The sequence below is a fragment of the Notolabrus celidotus genome, chromosome 20 (assembly GCF_009762535.1).
Source record: "Notolabrus celidotus isolate fNotCel1 chromosome 20, fNotCel1.pri, whole genome shotgun sequence".
NCBI classification, from domain to species: Eukaryota; Metazoa; Chordata; class Actinopteri; order Labriformes; family Labridae; genus Notolabrus; species Notolabrus celidotus.
The window spans coordinates 27,788,626-27,803,080 of record NC_048291.1 but is presented as its reverse complement, the minus strand read 5'-3'; the positions used below and the strand labels follow the sequence as shown (position 1 = coordinate 27,803,080).

The following is a 14,455-nucleotide window of genomic DNA, read 5'->3' as shown; positions in this document are numbered from 1 at the left end:
ACGAGGAGACATCAGCATCACAGGAAGTCCTAGTTTACAAAACAAGATGACTCTAGCAAAGATCTGTGCTTTCAAATCTGCTCTGTGATGAAAACTTTCTAAGATCCGGCTCAATGTGAGACCTAAAACCAGCTCCAGTAGTCGATCAAAGACAAAACAGTTGACATACAAAGTCAGGGACACGGAGAGGCAGTCCAAAATGTTTTCTTTTTATTGGAGTGACGGTCAGACTTCAGTCCAGAGACATTCAGGTAATAGACAGTGACACACATCTCTGTACAGTGTTTTTACACTGAAGAGCTCGAACACCTTCAGAACAGGAAGGAACAGTTAGAAAGTAACATGTTGAAGGGAGAGCAACGCTACAGAAACAATATTTACTCGTTCGTTGGCTGATGGGGGATTCAATTTTTATTCATATTATGGGGGAGATACTGTAACATCCATGCAATGAATTATACTTCAACTCACACGACTGATGGCACCGCGTATCATCAGCTGTTACACCTCAGCGTGATCACGTCACACTCTGAGTTTGGTGCCGGCCGCCCCCTTTAAGAGCGGGTCGTTAATCCAACAAACGGTGCATTCTAGTTAATAATAAATAATCCTTAGTCATATTTTTTTATTCATTTTTAGTAGTACAGGACAAACCAGACCCTAGACAGCATCACACACATGTTCCATTTACTTCAATAACATAGTGAATTATTTTTACAATCAACCAATACCACGGTAGTGTACATGGGCCAGAGCACAAAACATAGAGAATGCTTGTTTTATTATTTTATCTACCACACGTACTGAAGAAGAGACTGAAGCACTGAGAACAATAACACAACCTGACCTGACAGTACCCCAGACTACGCTAAAAGTACCCCCACCTCACGCCACGATCAACGCCCCCGTTTACCCCGGACCATGGTCTACAGGTGACCGTCAAACCTGGAGATTCAAAGAACTATACTTGTGTTTTCATGTTTTAGCACACTGGTTAACCATGGTTTGTACGTTGAGTTTCTTCCTTTAAGATTAAAAATGAATTCCCAACTTTCAAACTACACCTTTAGCTGTTTTGATCAAACTGGTCAGTGGACTTTATGCCTAAACCTAACCGTCAGTGGACTTTATGCCTAAACCTAACCGTCAGTGGACTTTATGCCTAAATCTAACCGTCAGTGGACTTTATGCCTAACCCTAACCTTTAGGCCATTTTTGCCCTAACCCTAACCACTCAGTTTTTCATTTCAGAAGATAAGTGGCAGACTTCGCCTCTCACAATGAAATCTGGTAGATACTTTAAATATTCTTAAGTAGCATAAATAACGACGCGTCACTTTGAACATTTCCTATCTTGAGTTTTTGCGAGCTGAACTCATAAAATGTCAGATTTAAGAAATAATCCAGAGATCTGTTCCCATCAGGTCGTCTTTTTTTAAACATACTTTGAATTAAAGTGCTGCAACATGAAAACCTACACAGTACAGTCCTTTGAATGCACCAGATTGATTTAATCTCCACCCAGTGAAACTCCAGCTCCCTCCTTTCTCCAACCAAAACCCTCAAAGCAACATATTAATATTTCTTTAAATGTTTGAATATACGTATTAAACCTTTCACAAGGCTGCTTTGATTTACTTTAATAGGACAAATACTCCTCTGCACTTTACTCTGTGTGAGAGGATTTCTCAAGAAGGAAAGCAACCCATCCGCTCTGAAAATGCAACTTTTAGGGACTTGAAAAGTGGGATCTAAAAGTGCAGATAAAGGTCCTGGACTCTGGGGATCTCTTTGGACAGTTTCCCCTTGGAGCTTTGGGACGAACACGCAAGGTTGCACAAACGTCACCGCGGAAATGAAGGTTTGTTTTGGTGTGCGACCGACTTTAGAGAGTCAGCTGCACCGGTGTCTGGCGAATCTCACTTTGGAAAACATCTTGTCAAGCTAAGAATGACGTAGCATTCAATACATAGCGAGTTCTATACAACAATTTCATGCATCATAATTTTTTTTTTTACAGTGCCAGTTTTCCTGATGCTGCAGTACCGTCTCTGATCTGCAGAGGGCGCTGTTAGCACATGATATGTAAGAATATCAGGCGAAGCATCTTTAACTTGAAGTTTTGATATTGGCCCTGCTCATAAAAATCTCTTACTTGTATACTTTTTATATTTCTGATAATATATTCAGCTGGAAGGTTATTTCTATTCTGGGCAAATGATAGATTTAGTAACAGACGTGATTTCCTCCTAAAACTTTGACGACACATGTTCAAGAAAATAACTTTTATGCACCACAGAAACTTTTTACACACCTATACAGACACTCGCACGTGTTCACGCAGACCCACACGTCTCTCAGGCATGCTCTCTCACACACACACACACACACACACACACACTTGCACACTAAATTACAGGTTCTCTGATGGCAAGTATACGTGAACCACAACACAGACACTGCTACACACAGATATGGTATCTACATCGAGGGCCCTCACTGACCCTCATCCACCCAACCTCGTCCAGATCATCATGGCAACAACCCCCCCTCCCCCCCTCCCTCCTTCAACGGCAGGATTGCAGGATCAATAAATTAGCCAGCTAGAGATCCTTACCATCCCACAAACAGCTTTTTCCTTCATCCTGAGACCGAATCCTCCAGCTACCCAAAGCTCATCTGTGCCCCCCCCCCCCCCCGTCTGCTCTGCGATCACACATACCCGGACGCTAACACGTTGTTGTAGTAATAAAAAGACAGCAATAAGAACAGAGGGCAGTTTGGCAGCTTCTAAAAAGTAAACATAAACAGGCACCCGACTCGCCCCCGCAGAGGACTGTCTCAAATAACACACCTACGTACATTCCCTGGTGACATAAAGGGAGAATAAGACGTCCGGCCTTCTTGGCACGTGAACACATAAGGCCGCCCAACCCTCGAAGGTTAAAGTAAGACTCCAAACTTAAAGAACACAAAACAACAACATCTCTGTGAGGTGGGTTCTGTATCAGTTTTTACCTTCTGTCTCTTTGTAGTCGTTAAGGTCTGTATCTCTTCAGTTCTGTCTTTTGGACGCTTTCTGTCGTCGTTTTGCGTCTCTTTAAAGTCACACTTTGTCATTTTGTGTCTTTGTTTTGTCTTTGGTGCAGTCTCTTCTCTCTTTCAGTGTTTCAGGTTTCTGCAGTTTATGTATCTTTGTTGTTTCAAATCGTTTGATAATTGCGTCTCTTTAAAGTCACACTGGGTAACTTTGTTGTCCTTCTGTGTCTTTGTAGTGGTTTCATCTCTGTGGTTGTTTCTTCTCTCTAAGTGTTTGATGTTTCTGTAGTTTGAGAATCTTTGAAGTTGTTGTTTCGAATCGTTTGACATTTGTGTCTCTTTAAAGTCATACTAGGTAACTTTATTGTCGCTTTATGTCTGTGTCTTTGTTGTTTCATTTCTGTCTTCGTCTCTTGTCTCTTGTGTTTCATGTTTCTGTAGTTTGAGAATCTTTGAAGTTGTTTTGTTGTCGTCTCAAATAGTTTGTCATTTTGCATCTCTTTAGAGTCACAGTAGGTAACTTTATTGTCGTTTCGTGTCTTTGTTGTCGTTTTCTGTCTCTTTAAGTGTTATCGGTTTCTGTAGTTTGAGTATCTTTGTTGTTGTTTCGAATCATTTGCGTTTCTTTAAAGTCAGTCGCTTTGTTGTCGTGTCTTTAAAGGGTTTGATGTCTCTGTAGTTTGAGTATCTTTGTTGTCGTTTTGAGTCTTTGAAGTTGTTGTTTCTTGTCTCTTTAAGGTGTTTGATGTTTCTGTAGTTTGAGTATCTTTGAAGTCGTTTCTTTGTGGTCTTTAAATCTTTTGTTGCTTCTCTCTGAAGTCACTTAGTCGTCATTTTGTGTCTTTGTTGTTGCTCGTCTCTTTAAAGGGTTTGTGTCTTTGTTGTTGTTTTGAGTCTTTGTTCTCTTTGCTGTTCTTCTCATGTCTTAATCTCTTGTATGCTTTTCTTTGTAAAGTGTTGTTTCCCTGTAACTCCTTTGCAGTCACGTATTGTGTTTTTTGAAGTCGTCTAATTCAAAGAGTTTCTGGCCTGAGGGGTCAGGCGGCTCCTGTGCCTGCTGAGCCAATCCAGTAATCCATCCATGCCTGGCACAGAAACACAACAGATTGAAAAGGTATTCAGTGTGGATTAAAAGTTTACCCAATGATTAACCCGGAGAAACTGAGAGAAGTACCCAGATACAGCTGCTGTGCCAAGTTACAGAAACGTTTGTGAAGTGTGTTTTTAAAATGATTCACAGGAAGACGATAACACTGATGAGAGGACGTAAAAATACCTTGACTTATACTGAAGGGTCCTAAGCTTACGTGGATGAAGGCTCTGATGGAAATCCAGCAACTCTCCGTATCTGAGGAGCTCAATCAAAGTCAGATTAACTACTTTAATTCAACATAAGCCTGAGATTTGTTAGTACAATTCAAACACTAGTATGTGATTTGAGACAGTGCAGTCTACAGTTTGTCATATCTGACTGTAAATACCTACAGCACACGTTACACCTACCTACAGACCTACAGAAGAATGTGAGATATTGCACTTGGTCACAAAACATTGTCGCCGTTGTGTTTTACAGCATGTTGAAGTCTACTAAAGTAAGTCACTGTCTGAGACACACGTTACAGTATGGCACTTAGTTGATGTCTAAGTTTGGAAACATGCAGATTCAACACACATGATCACTTTAACTGCAGCGGGGAAAGAGGGAGGAGACCCGTAGCTGAAAAAACACATTCCCCGTACTGTTTGGCATGAAGGGGGGATTTAACACTGGAGTGAAAGAAAAGAAAAGGATGAAGGAGCTGTACGTGAATGCCTTCTGCACTATATCCATCTAACGCTGCTTTGTTTTTGAGTCACACCTCTCCATCCCTTCATCTCTGTTATGTTTTGGTGTTTGAACGCAGCACAGCGGCCTCCTCTTCTACATTCCCTCCTCTTGTTGTTTCTCGTCTGCTCTGACCTGACGCCGCTGGATGTGCTAAAGTAGGAAACGGCGTGTGGAATAGAGGTGTAGAAAAGTGCAGAAAAAGCTGGAATGTTACGGGAACGAGAAGAGGAAAAAAAGAAGAAGAGGCCGATTTTTTGAACGACTATTGAAACTCAGCTCAGATTAACACACACAAACAACTGCAGGTGTTACAATGCAGACAGCAGTTTTATATCACTTCCCTCTTCTCCCCTCTCCCAGACTCTCCTCTCCCATCTTCAGGTCTTACTCCTCTAGTAAATGGGAACCTGGTACGTAGGTGCTGCGTTGTTCTCGGTGAACGGCGGGCTCTGGTAGGTCTCTGTGGTCTCAGTGGTGACCGCTCCTGGGGAGTTGGAGGGGTACGGCTGGGTGGGCGCGCCGCCATCCATGTGCTCTGTGGTGAACAGAGTCATGTCTGTGCCGAGCATGTACTTCTGGACTGCACGCACCGTGAGACCAGCCTAGAGAGGGAGAGAGAGAGAGAGAGACAGACAGAGAGAGAGACAGAGCGACAGAGAAAGAGAGAGAGAGCAGTCTTTAAATCATCAGTTTGTTATAATAATTAGTTTACAGAAACAAAGCTGACTCAGCTCACCACAGAGGATTGTTTGTGAAGTGCACATGATACGACAGAGTTAATACAGACCTCATGTCTGTTGCTTGATCAAAGTTATTAGCCGGCAGTTTGCCTAGCTTAGCATAAAGCCGCAGCGGGGAATAGCTTGATGAATATCCCCAAAAACAACACAAACAGCTTAATGACTTACCACAGACTCTAAAAGAAATAACTTCTCAGAGCTGAGGTCTGAATCAGCCTAACTGCGCTGTGATTGGCTGATACTGTTGTACCTCGGTGTTTAAGGTTATAAATCCTGCCAGCGTCAGGAATCAACTTGGATATCTGATTCTTTTTGTTCAAGCATTGTGTTCAATTATGTGCAGGACCTCAGGCAGATGTGTGTCTAACATGAGTCTGGTCCTGCTGGAGGTTTCTGCCTGTTAAAGGAAGTTTGTCCTTGCCACTGTAACTTGCTAAATGCTGCAAAGTGCTCTGCTCATGGTGGATTAAGATGAGATCAGACTGAGTCCTGTCTGTAAGATGGGACTGGATCTGATCCGGTCTTGATACTAGGTCTTTGGTAATAATAGAACATAGAGTACGGTCTAGACCTGCTCTGTTTGGAGAGAGTCTGAGGATAGATGGTTTTGGGAATGCAACAGTTGGAGTAAGGTTATTTCATTGCAGTTGTATTTGGGTTAAAACAACATATTGGCATCGGCCGTTGCTATATTGGAATTGCTGACTCAACCTAACTTTCTGGCAACCTAGCAAGAGGCACAGATGCAGAATTGAGGCGGGCCTTTAGCCTCCTCGCTAACACCTGTGTTCCCGCCTGTCAGTCAAGTCAGCTGAGCCTCTCATTGTGCAAATTTGTAACTTAAATATCTTCAAAAATAATGAGTTACAAATAAATTTCCCCCATACAGTGTGTGCTGATAGAGAAATTAGCTCTTCAGACCTAAACTGTTTATTTGAACCAGGCTGTAAACATGTTTATTTCTGCTGTAAAGATTGTCTTCTTTGAATGGGTGTGTATGTGGTTTCCTGTGTTTCTGCAGCCAGCCTCTAGTGGACACTCAAGGAACTGCAGTTTTTAGCACTTCCAACAACCAGCAGCATCGATACCTCCCATAAGAAGGTGCAGGGTTGTGTGTTTAGCATGAAGCTTGACCGGTTTGTCGCCTATAATTATTCAGAAATGGATTACTGTCAGTACTCAGGTCATGGATGGATTATCAGACGCAGGCGCACACCGGTCAGGAGGCCTCTAATCCGGGACCTCTCTGGAGCGTTCATAACTTTTCTTTTTGGGGATCAGATTGAAAAGTGAGGGTGTTCTGATCATTTTAGTCACATTAACTTCTCACAAAGCTCATCTTTTTTAATGCCTCTGATGATATTTAACACAAGTGTTTTTTCTAATTCAGCTTTTCTTTCCTTGTTTCTGGCACAAAGTCAGAGGAGGCCTCTCATGCATCGGTGCCCCACAGTCTCATAATCTGCTCCTGGATTAGATAGCATTGAGCATTTATTCACTAGCTATGTGTACTTTCTGCAACCTTTGAGGAGAAGCTTGATAATCAGAAGGAGAATATTTGGTCTGGAAGGTGAAGGAAAGGTTTGAGTTAATGTTCTGCCACCGAACAGACCGACTAAACGCCTCCTAACGTCAGTAAACCTGGTCTAGTTTTTCTATCAGAATCACTCTCTGATGTTTTATTAACCCGTGCGTCGCCCCCCCGTCCTCACCCAGCTGATTATAGAGAAGAAAGAGAAGGTGATGGCCGCCCGGGCTGCGTCTGCCCCCTGGTTGAGTGGCAGATCTTCAGATGCAGTCCGAGACCACTGGTTAGCCAGGAAGCAGAAACTTACAAAGTAGAGGAAGGTCCAGAAACCTGCAGGAACCAGCAAAAGAAACCATAATGACACACTTTATTTAGAACACAGAAAAAGGTAGCATGACCTGCAGGTGTTGTTTTCTCAAATCCTGCAGCTCAACAAATTGAAAACACTCTCACTTCTCTTCTGCCCTTCACGTGGGTTTAATTTCTCTACAGAGCAGCTGTCAGGAACAGAGAAGCGAGCCGTGTAGCATGACTTCTGGGGAAACCCAGCTTTTTAAAAGCTGCCTTTAAACCTAATCAAGCATCAATAAGGGTGATGATGAAGGAGGGTTGCTTTATTGTATGTTTGAGTCCTACGTCACACCGATCACTGACAGCTACGGAAGCCCAAAGTGTCCACGCATCCTTACGTTTTATTAGTCTGCTGATTTGAGTTGTTTTGACTGAAGAACAGATGATCAGATATTAGCTTAGTTTGAGAAATAGCTTGCTAGCTCAATATTTTGTTTTCTAGATTACCAGAAAATGATCCAGTTATCATGAGAAAATTAGGTTTGTTATCCCAAGATGTTTGGTGTGTTAGTTTTAACAAAAGATAGATAAATAAGAGGAGATATTGAGAAAGCCATGCTGGAACACAGAGTGAATAAAACTCAGTCTCAGCAGATGTGTGTCTAACATGAGTCTGGTCCTGCTGGAGGTTTCTGCCTGTTAAAGGAAGTTTGTCCTTGCCACTGTAACTTGCTAAATGCTGCAAAGTGCTCTGCTCATGGTGGATTAAGATGAGATCAAAATGAGTCCTGTCTGTAAGAAGGGACTGGATCTGATCCGGTCTTGATGTTGGGTCTTTGTTAATAAGAGAACATAGAGTCTGGTCTAGACCTGCTCTGTTTGGAAAGACTCTGAGGATAAACTCAGGGCCTCCGTAGGAAATCAGACGCTCACTATGAAACAGTCAATTGTTGTCCAAAGAGCCGCCTGACTTCTGGGGAAATGGATTGTCATCGTGACCACATTCTCCTCCTCACCCGAGAAGCCGATCTCCACCATGATGGCCTTCTTTCTGTCTTTGACGGAGCTGATGGAAGAGAACTTGTAGTCGAGCAGGAAGAAGAAGGAGCACGCCAGCAGGCCCACCAGGCCCATGAACACGCCGTAGTTACACGCGTCTGCATTCTGATTGAAGACACAGTGGAGACGCTCGCTGCCGAAGTTGACGTAGCCCTCGTTCACGATGGAGGCGAAGACCACCAGGGAGAATATCTTTAAAGGGGAGGGAAGAGACAGATCCAGTTTATCACACAAACTATCAATCAATCAATCAATCACAGGCCAGCTGACAAAAACATCACCAGTAACAGGATTGTGTCAGGATCACTCGAGAGCGCCTCTCTGAGTGTGCTCACACCAAAAGCATTAACCTAATTTCTTCTTTCTCTGACTGACTGAGGAGGTGGATGCTTCACTCCCCCTCAAGAATCACACAGTCCTGAGGCGGTGTGTGTGTGTGTCTGTGTGTGTATGTGTGTCTGTGTGTGTGTGTGTGTGTGTGTGTCTGTGTGTGTTTTGTAAAGCAGGCTGATTTAGCTCTTGCTATTAACTTTCCTGTTTCCTGTTTTCCAGTTTTTATGAATACCGCCCTTCTTTCCGTCTGATCTGCGTTGATTTTCAGTATTTCTTCCTTCTCCTGATCTAAAGCGGCCCATTGAACCCGGTCAGCTGACTAACACTCAATGGCAGAATAGGGCCATGTGATGCACACGCTCACACACAAACATGGACCTACACATGGGGTGTGGGTCATATGACGGAGGAGGGACACACGTTGGGATAATGTTGGGTCAACAATTGAAACTAATCACGTGTGGTGATAATCTGAGCAGATACTCGCTCAGGTGCTTTTAGCTGCTTGGGAATAAAAGCTCTGCATCTCCACACGGAAAGAGGAAGCTAAACTCAATTCTCAATTTATCTCTACCTTTTTTAAAATTCCCCTGCACATCTGGGGTATTTCCCTGGTGTAGATCAGCCCACTCAGTTTCCCTGTGCTCCTTTGTCAGCTTCATACTTTTATTTACATGTTTCTTCAGCACTGTACTTTCTTTTTAACACAGCAGCAGAATAAACAGGGTATGAATTCAGAGAGGGAAGTTTCCTTGGCATTAGAGGAGACCCAGAACTCAAATGTCATGTTGTTAATTGGAAAGAGATTCTCATCTGCTTCTTGTCAGATTAAATCCAGTGTTTTTATTTTTTGCTTCTTGTTAAAGCAGATTAAAAAAAGGCAGAACTGTATCAATAAGCAGAGGTTGGGCAAAATATCTACACCTCCATGTATCTACCTCCTTACTCATGGGAGGCAGTAATGTTCCTGTTAGTGCTGATTATTATTTCAGTAAAACATTAAACCCAGTTTGAGTCACTACATCAGCACTGTGTCTCCTCAAGGTGCTGCAAATGACATTAAATCTGCACTTTACCTCTTAAAGGTAAGATCATTTTGAAGCTTATATGATTGTCGTTCAATTCATCTGTTGTTTTGGAATTGCTGTGTCATGATATTAACAAGTTGTAGTGTTGTATTGTATCGTGTCTTGACCATAGCCGATCGTCGGCGGGTGCCATATTGGAAATGCTGAACTCAACGTAACGTCTAGTGTGAGGTAAAGAGGCGGGCCTTTAGCCTCCTCGCTAACAGCTAGTCAGTCATGTCCTGAAATGGACAAAACTTGTAATCTTAATATCTTCTGAACGGTCGAGTTTTACTGTATCTTATAATGTATCGTATCGTTGATATTGGGCAGGTCGCACAGTGTCACCCTGAGATTCCCGCCCCTATTATGACTCGGCTATATGACAACAATAGTAGGGGGACATTTATCTACATATATTTAAATATACTCTCAATTAGAGAGACGAAAACTGCACATTCATCTGATAGATAGATAGATAGATAGATAGATAGATAGATAGATAGATAGATAGATAGATAGATAGATAGATAGATAGATAGATAGATAGATAGATAGATAGATCTTGTTGTCACTGTCTGTACAAGAATACATACATAAAACATACACAATAAACACCCACCTAGCCTCACAACAATGGTGCACATCATCCAACATATATACACACCGGACATATACTCAGACTGGACACATATATACATATATATATATACACCGGACAAATATATATATATATTCACACCGGACACATATATACACACCGGACACATATATATATACTCAGACCAGACACACATATATATATATATATATATATTCACATCGGACACATATATATATATATACTCGGACCAGACACATATATACACACCGGACACATATATACATACTCAGACCGGACACATATATACAGACTGGACACATATATATACACACCAGACACGTATATATACTTAGACCGGACACATATATACACACCGGACACGTATATTTATACTCAGAACGGACACATATGTATACTCACACAGGACACGTATATACACACAGGACACATATATATACTCAGACTGGACACATATATATACTCACACAGGACACGTATATATACACACAGGACACATATATATACTCAGACTGGACACAAATATATACACACCAGACACATATATACACACCGGACACATATATACTTAGCCTGGACACATATATATATACTCAGACTGGACACATATATGCACACAGGACACATATATATACTCAGACCGGACACATATATACTCAGACCAGACACATATATACACACCGGACACATATATACTCAGACTGGACACATATATACACACCGGACACATATATTTACACAGACTGGGCACATATATACACAGACTGGACACATATATGCACACAGGACACATATATATACTCACACCGGACACATAAATACACACCGGACACATATACACACCGGACACATATATTTACACAGACTGGGCACATATATACACAGACTGGGCACATATATACACAGACTGGGCACATATATACACAGATCGGATACATATATACTCAGACCGGACACATATATAGTAAGAGGTCTATATTTGAGTAGGGTTCAGAGTACAGGACTGTTTCTTTGATATGGACTTGTTTCAGTGTTTTTCTGGTATAGAGGATTATTATACTTCTTCTAACTAACACTGCTGTAAGCTCAATAACAACAAAATGGAAGCTTTAAAGAATGGACAGATATTACAGGCTTTGTTTTTCCCCTTTAGTAATTAGCTCAAAAGACTCGGCTCCTGTGTCTCGTTTGTTACACTCGGATCATATTTGAACATTAATAATAACTCCTCTGTGTCTGTGAGGAGACGTGTCACGCACAGATGGCTCCCTCCTCTGTGTTTCCTTGATGCCTCGGTATAGAGGAGACCTTCTGCGAGTCACCCAAAGGTGATGCGTTACATCAAACGTCAGGACACGACGCGTTTCCGTGGCCCCGGCCCGCGTGCGTAATGATGAGCGCGACTATCAGCGTTCAGGGTAAATCAGCTAAATCATTGGCTGGGATGGATGAGATGTGGAAGATGGTAAAGATGGAGGTGTACGGTGATAATAATAAAGGTACATTTGAAGGATGAAGTGATAACAGCTGATGTGAGGAACAGGAAAGAGGAAAGAGGAAAGAGGAGGCTGTGAATGAAAACAGATCTGATCTGATTTTTTCCGACACATCCAGCTCATTGAACATCTGTGGCTGTTCCTATAAAGCATCATTATCAAACCAGGCTCGGTGTTTGGCTCAGGAAACCCTCTGTTGTGAGATCAGTTTCACGGTCAGGGTGTCAGACAGACACCAGGCCCTGGTTACACCCTGCACGCTGCATTTCTACACAATTCACCCCGTCCCTGTTTATTTTACACACCCTGCGCATCAGGGAGCCTGGACCTGGATCTGTGGAGTCTATTTTCGCAGTGAGAGCACATCACGGGTCTCGCGCAGCAACGACAACACAGAGGACCCCCCTTCTCACACACACACAGGCAAACAGCAGTACGGTAAAATGCAGCTCTCACCCAGGACAGGACTCTGAGGATGGTGGTCGGCTGTTTGGCGAAGGCTATGGGGTCGATAGTGGCCCCGGCTCGGCCCGCTCCGAACGATACCACTCCGTCCATCTTCTGTGGCTCTCTCTCTCTCTCTCTCTCTCTCTCTCTCTCTCTCTCTCTCTCTCTCTCTCTCTCTCTCTCTCCCTCTCCGTGTGTGTGTGAGTGTGTGTGTGTGAGTGCGCTCCTCGCGGCTCCACGCTCCCGGCTCCGCGGCAGGATGGATGCGCTGCTGCTCTCCGCTGCAGGGACGGGTCCTGCGCGCACACTGAGGCGCGCGAGCACGACGCACGAGCGGTGTGCCCGCGCTGCAGAATGTGATGGGTTAAACCATTCAGAAAAAAAGAGATCAATTTTTACTAATATTGAATAATTGAACACATTAAAATGAGAGTTTGTGTCTTTATAACAGAACCTCTCAGGGCTTCCATTAACGAGGCTGCAGATAGAGACTGGATGTTCAGTAATCTGATATCTGGAGCTTCCACAGATACAACAATACAGTGATTTGGAGATGTAGTTAAATAAAGTTTGTAGACTTACAAGCAGCTAAAGTCGTGAGCAGATAAATAAAACCTAAAAGTGCAGTTCCTTGAGTGACCACTTGAGGCAGACTCCAGCAGCGAGTCGATCTGCATCAAAAGTCAGACTTTATCATCGCTCTCCCTCTCTCTTATTCTCTAGACTATAGACTGTATATATCATGGACAGCGTCACTCCATCTTTTCCCATTGTACGATTTTGAAGCCAAAATATCCAGTGGCGGTTCTTGGGAGGGGCCAACAGGGGCCAGTGCCCCCCTGTAAAACTAAACCTGGACCCCCCTGTGGCCCCCCCTCCACACCAAAATAATATTATACAATAAAAAAAAGCTTCGGTATCTCGTCAATGTTACAGGCGGAACACATACGTGTGGCACTTGGTTCCAGTCCCTTAGAGCGCCAAGGGACTCATGTTGAGTGTAAACAGCCAATCAGCTGCTGTCAGTCTGCATGTTGATCTAGAACACAGTAGTAAATATGTCTAGTATAAAGGGATGCACTGATGTTTTGCCAGTTAGTTCTCAGCCGGTCCTCGCCCTTCTCAGTCTCTTTTGTCAGGGTTGAATGTGTCCCTCTGACAACACCCTTGGCCCTAGCCTGGCCCCCCAGTAAAATTGGTCTAGAACCGCCACTGAAAATATCCCGTTCCAGAACTCTGCCATCTTGTACATTTTCTGCAGCCAGAGTCTGTGCACCTACTGAGTTTCTCTCTCTCTCTGTCAATCAAAGTAAACCCGGATGTGAAACCCCGTTTTTTAACCTCTAATAATGAAAAAGAAACTTTTCAGAAAAGAGGCCTTGAACGCAAAACAGTCAAATACTAACTACATATCACCACAGCATACGGGTGAGAGGAACATTCGTACCATGTGTATTTATTTTTTAAAGTTTGACTGCAGGAGACAGAGTTTTTGACCTATATTGCAGCCAGCCACTAGGGGGAGCAGTTTTTGTGGCGGCCTCATTTCGGGCCGAGCATGATGATGTCCAATCTATATACAGTCTATGTTCTCCTCTATCCCTCTCTCCAACACGGTCTCAGCAGATGTGTGTCTAACATGAGTCTGGTCCTGCTGGAGGTTTCTGCCTGTTAAAGGAAGTTTGTCCTCTCCACTGTAACTAGCTAAATACTGCGAGGTGCAATGCTCATGGTGGATTAAGGTGGGGTCAGACTGAGTCTTATCCTGTCTTGGTGTTGGGTCTTTGTTGATAATTTGATATAGAGTGGTCTAGACCTGCTCTGTTTGTAGAAGCGTCTTGAGATAATGTTTGTTATGTTTGATGACAGCAGAATTGAAGATCTCTGTAGATAGTTTCTCTACATGAGATTACTAAAAGGACTTTATTCCTCAGTAACCTGTTATGAAGGTTAAAAGTGATGTAATATTAGGGAAGTGGTTGTTTTGACATATGCTAAATGCTGC

The 14,455-nt window shown here is 43.0% G+C and overlaps 1 protein-coding gene across 1 annotated transcript; it reads right to left on the bottom strand.

Annotated features, from left to right (window-relative positions):
* Positions 1-188: 188 nt before the first annotated feature.
* Positions 189-12,753, bottom strand: syngr3a (synaptogyrin 3a). Its single transcript, XM_034710698.1, has 4 exons — positions 12,460-12,753; positions 8,443-8,677; positions 7,320-7,465; positions 189-5,469 (listed from the first exon to the last, which is right to left on the bottom strand). The coding sequence occupies exons 1-4, from the start codon at positions 12,559-12,561 to the stop codon at positions 5,260-5,262; spliced, it is 693 nt and encodes a 230-aa protein (XP_034566589.1). The 5' UTR covers positions 12,562-12,753; the 3' UTR covers positions 189-5,259.
* Between the last annotated feature and the right edge of the window lie 1,702 nt (positions 12,754-14,455).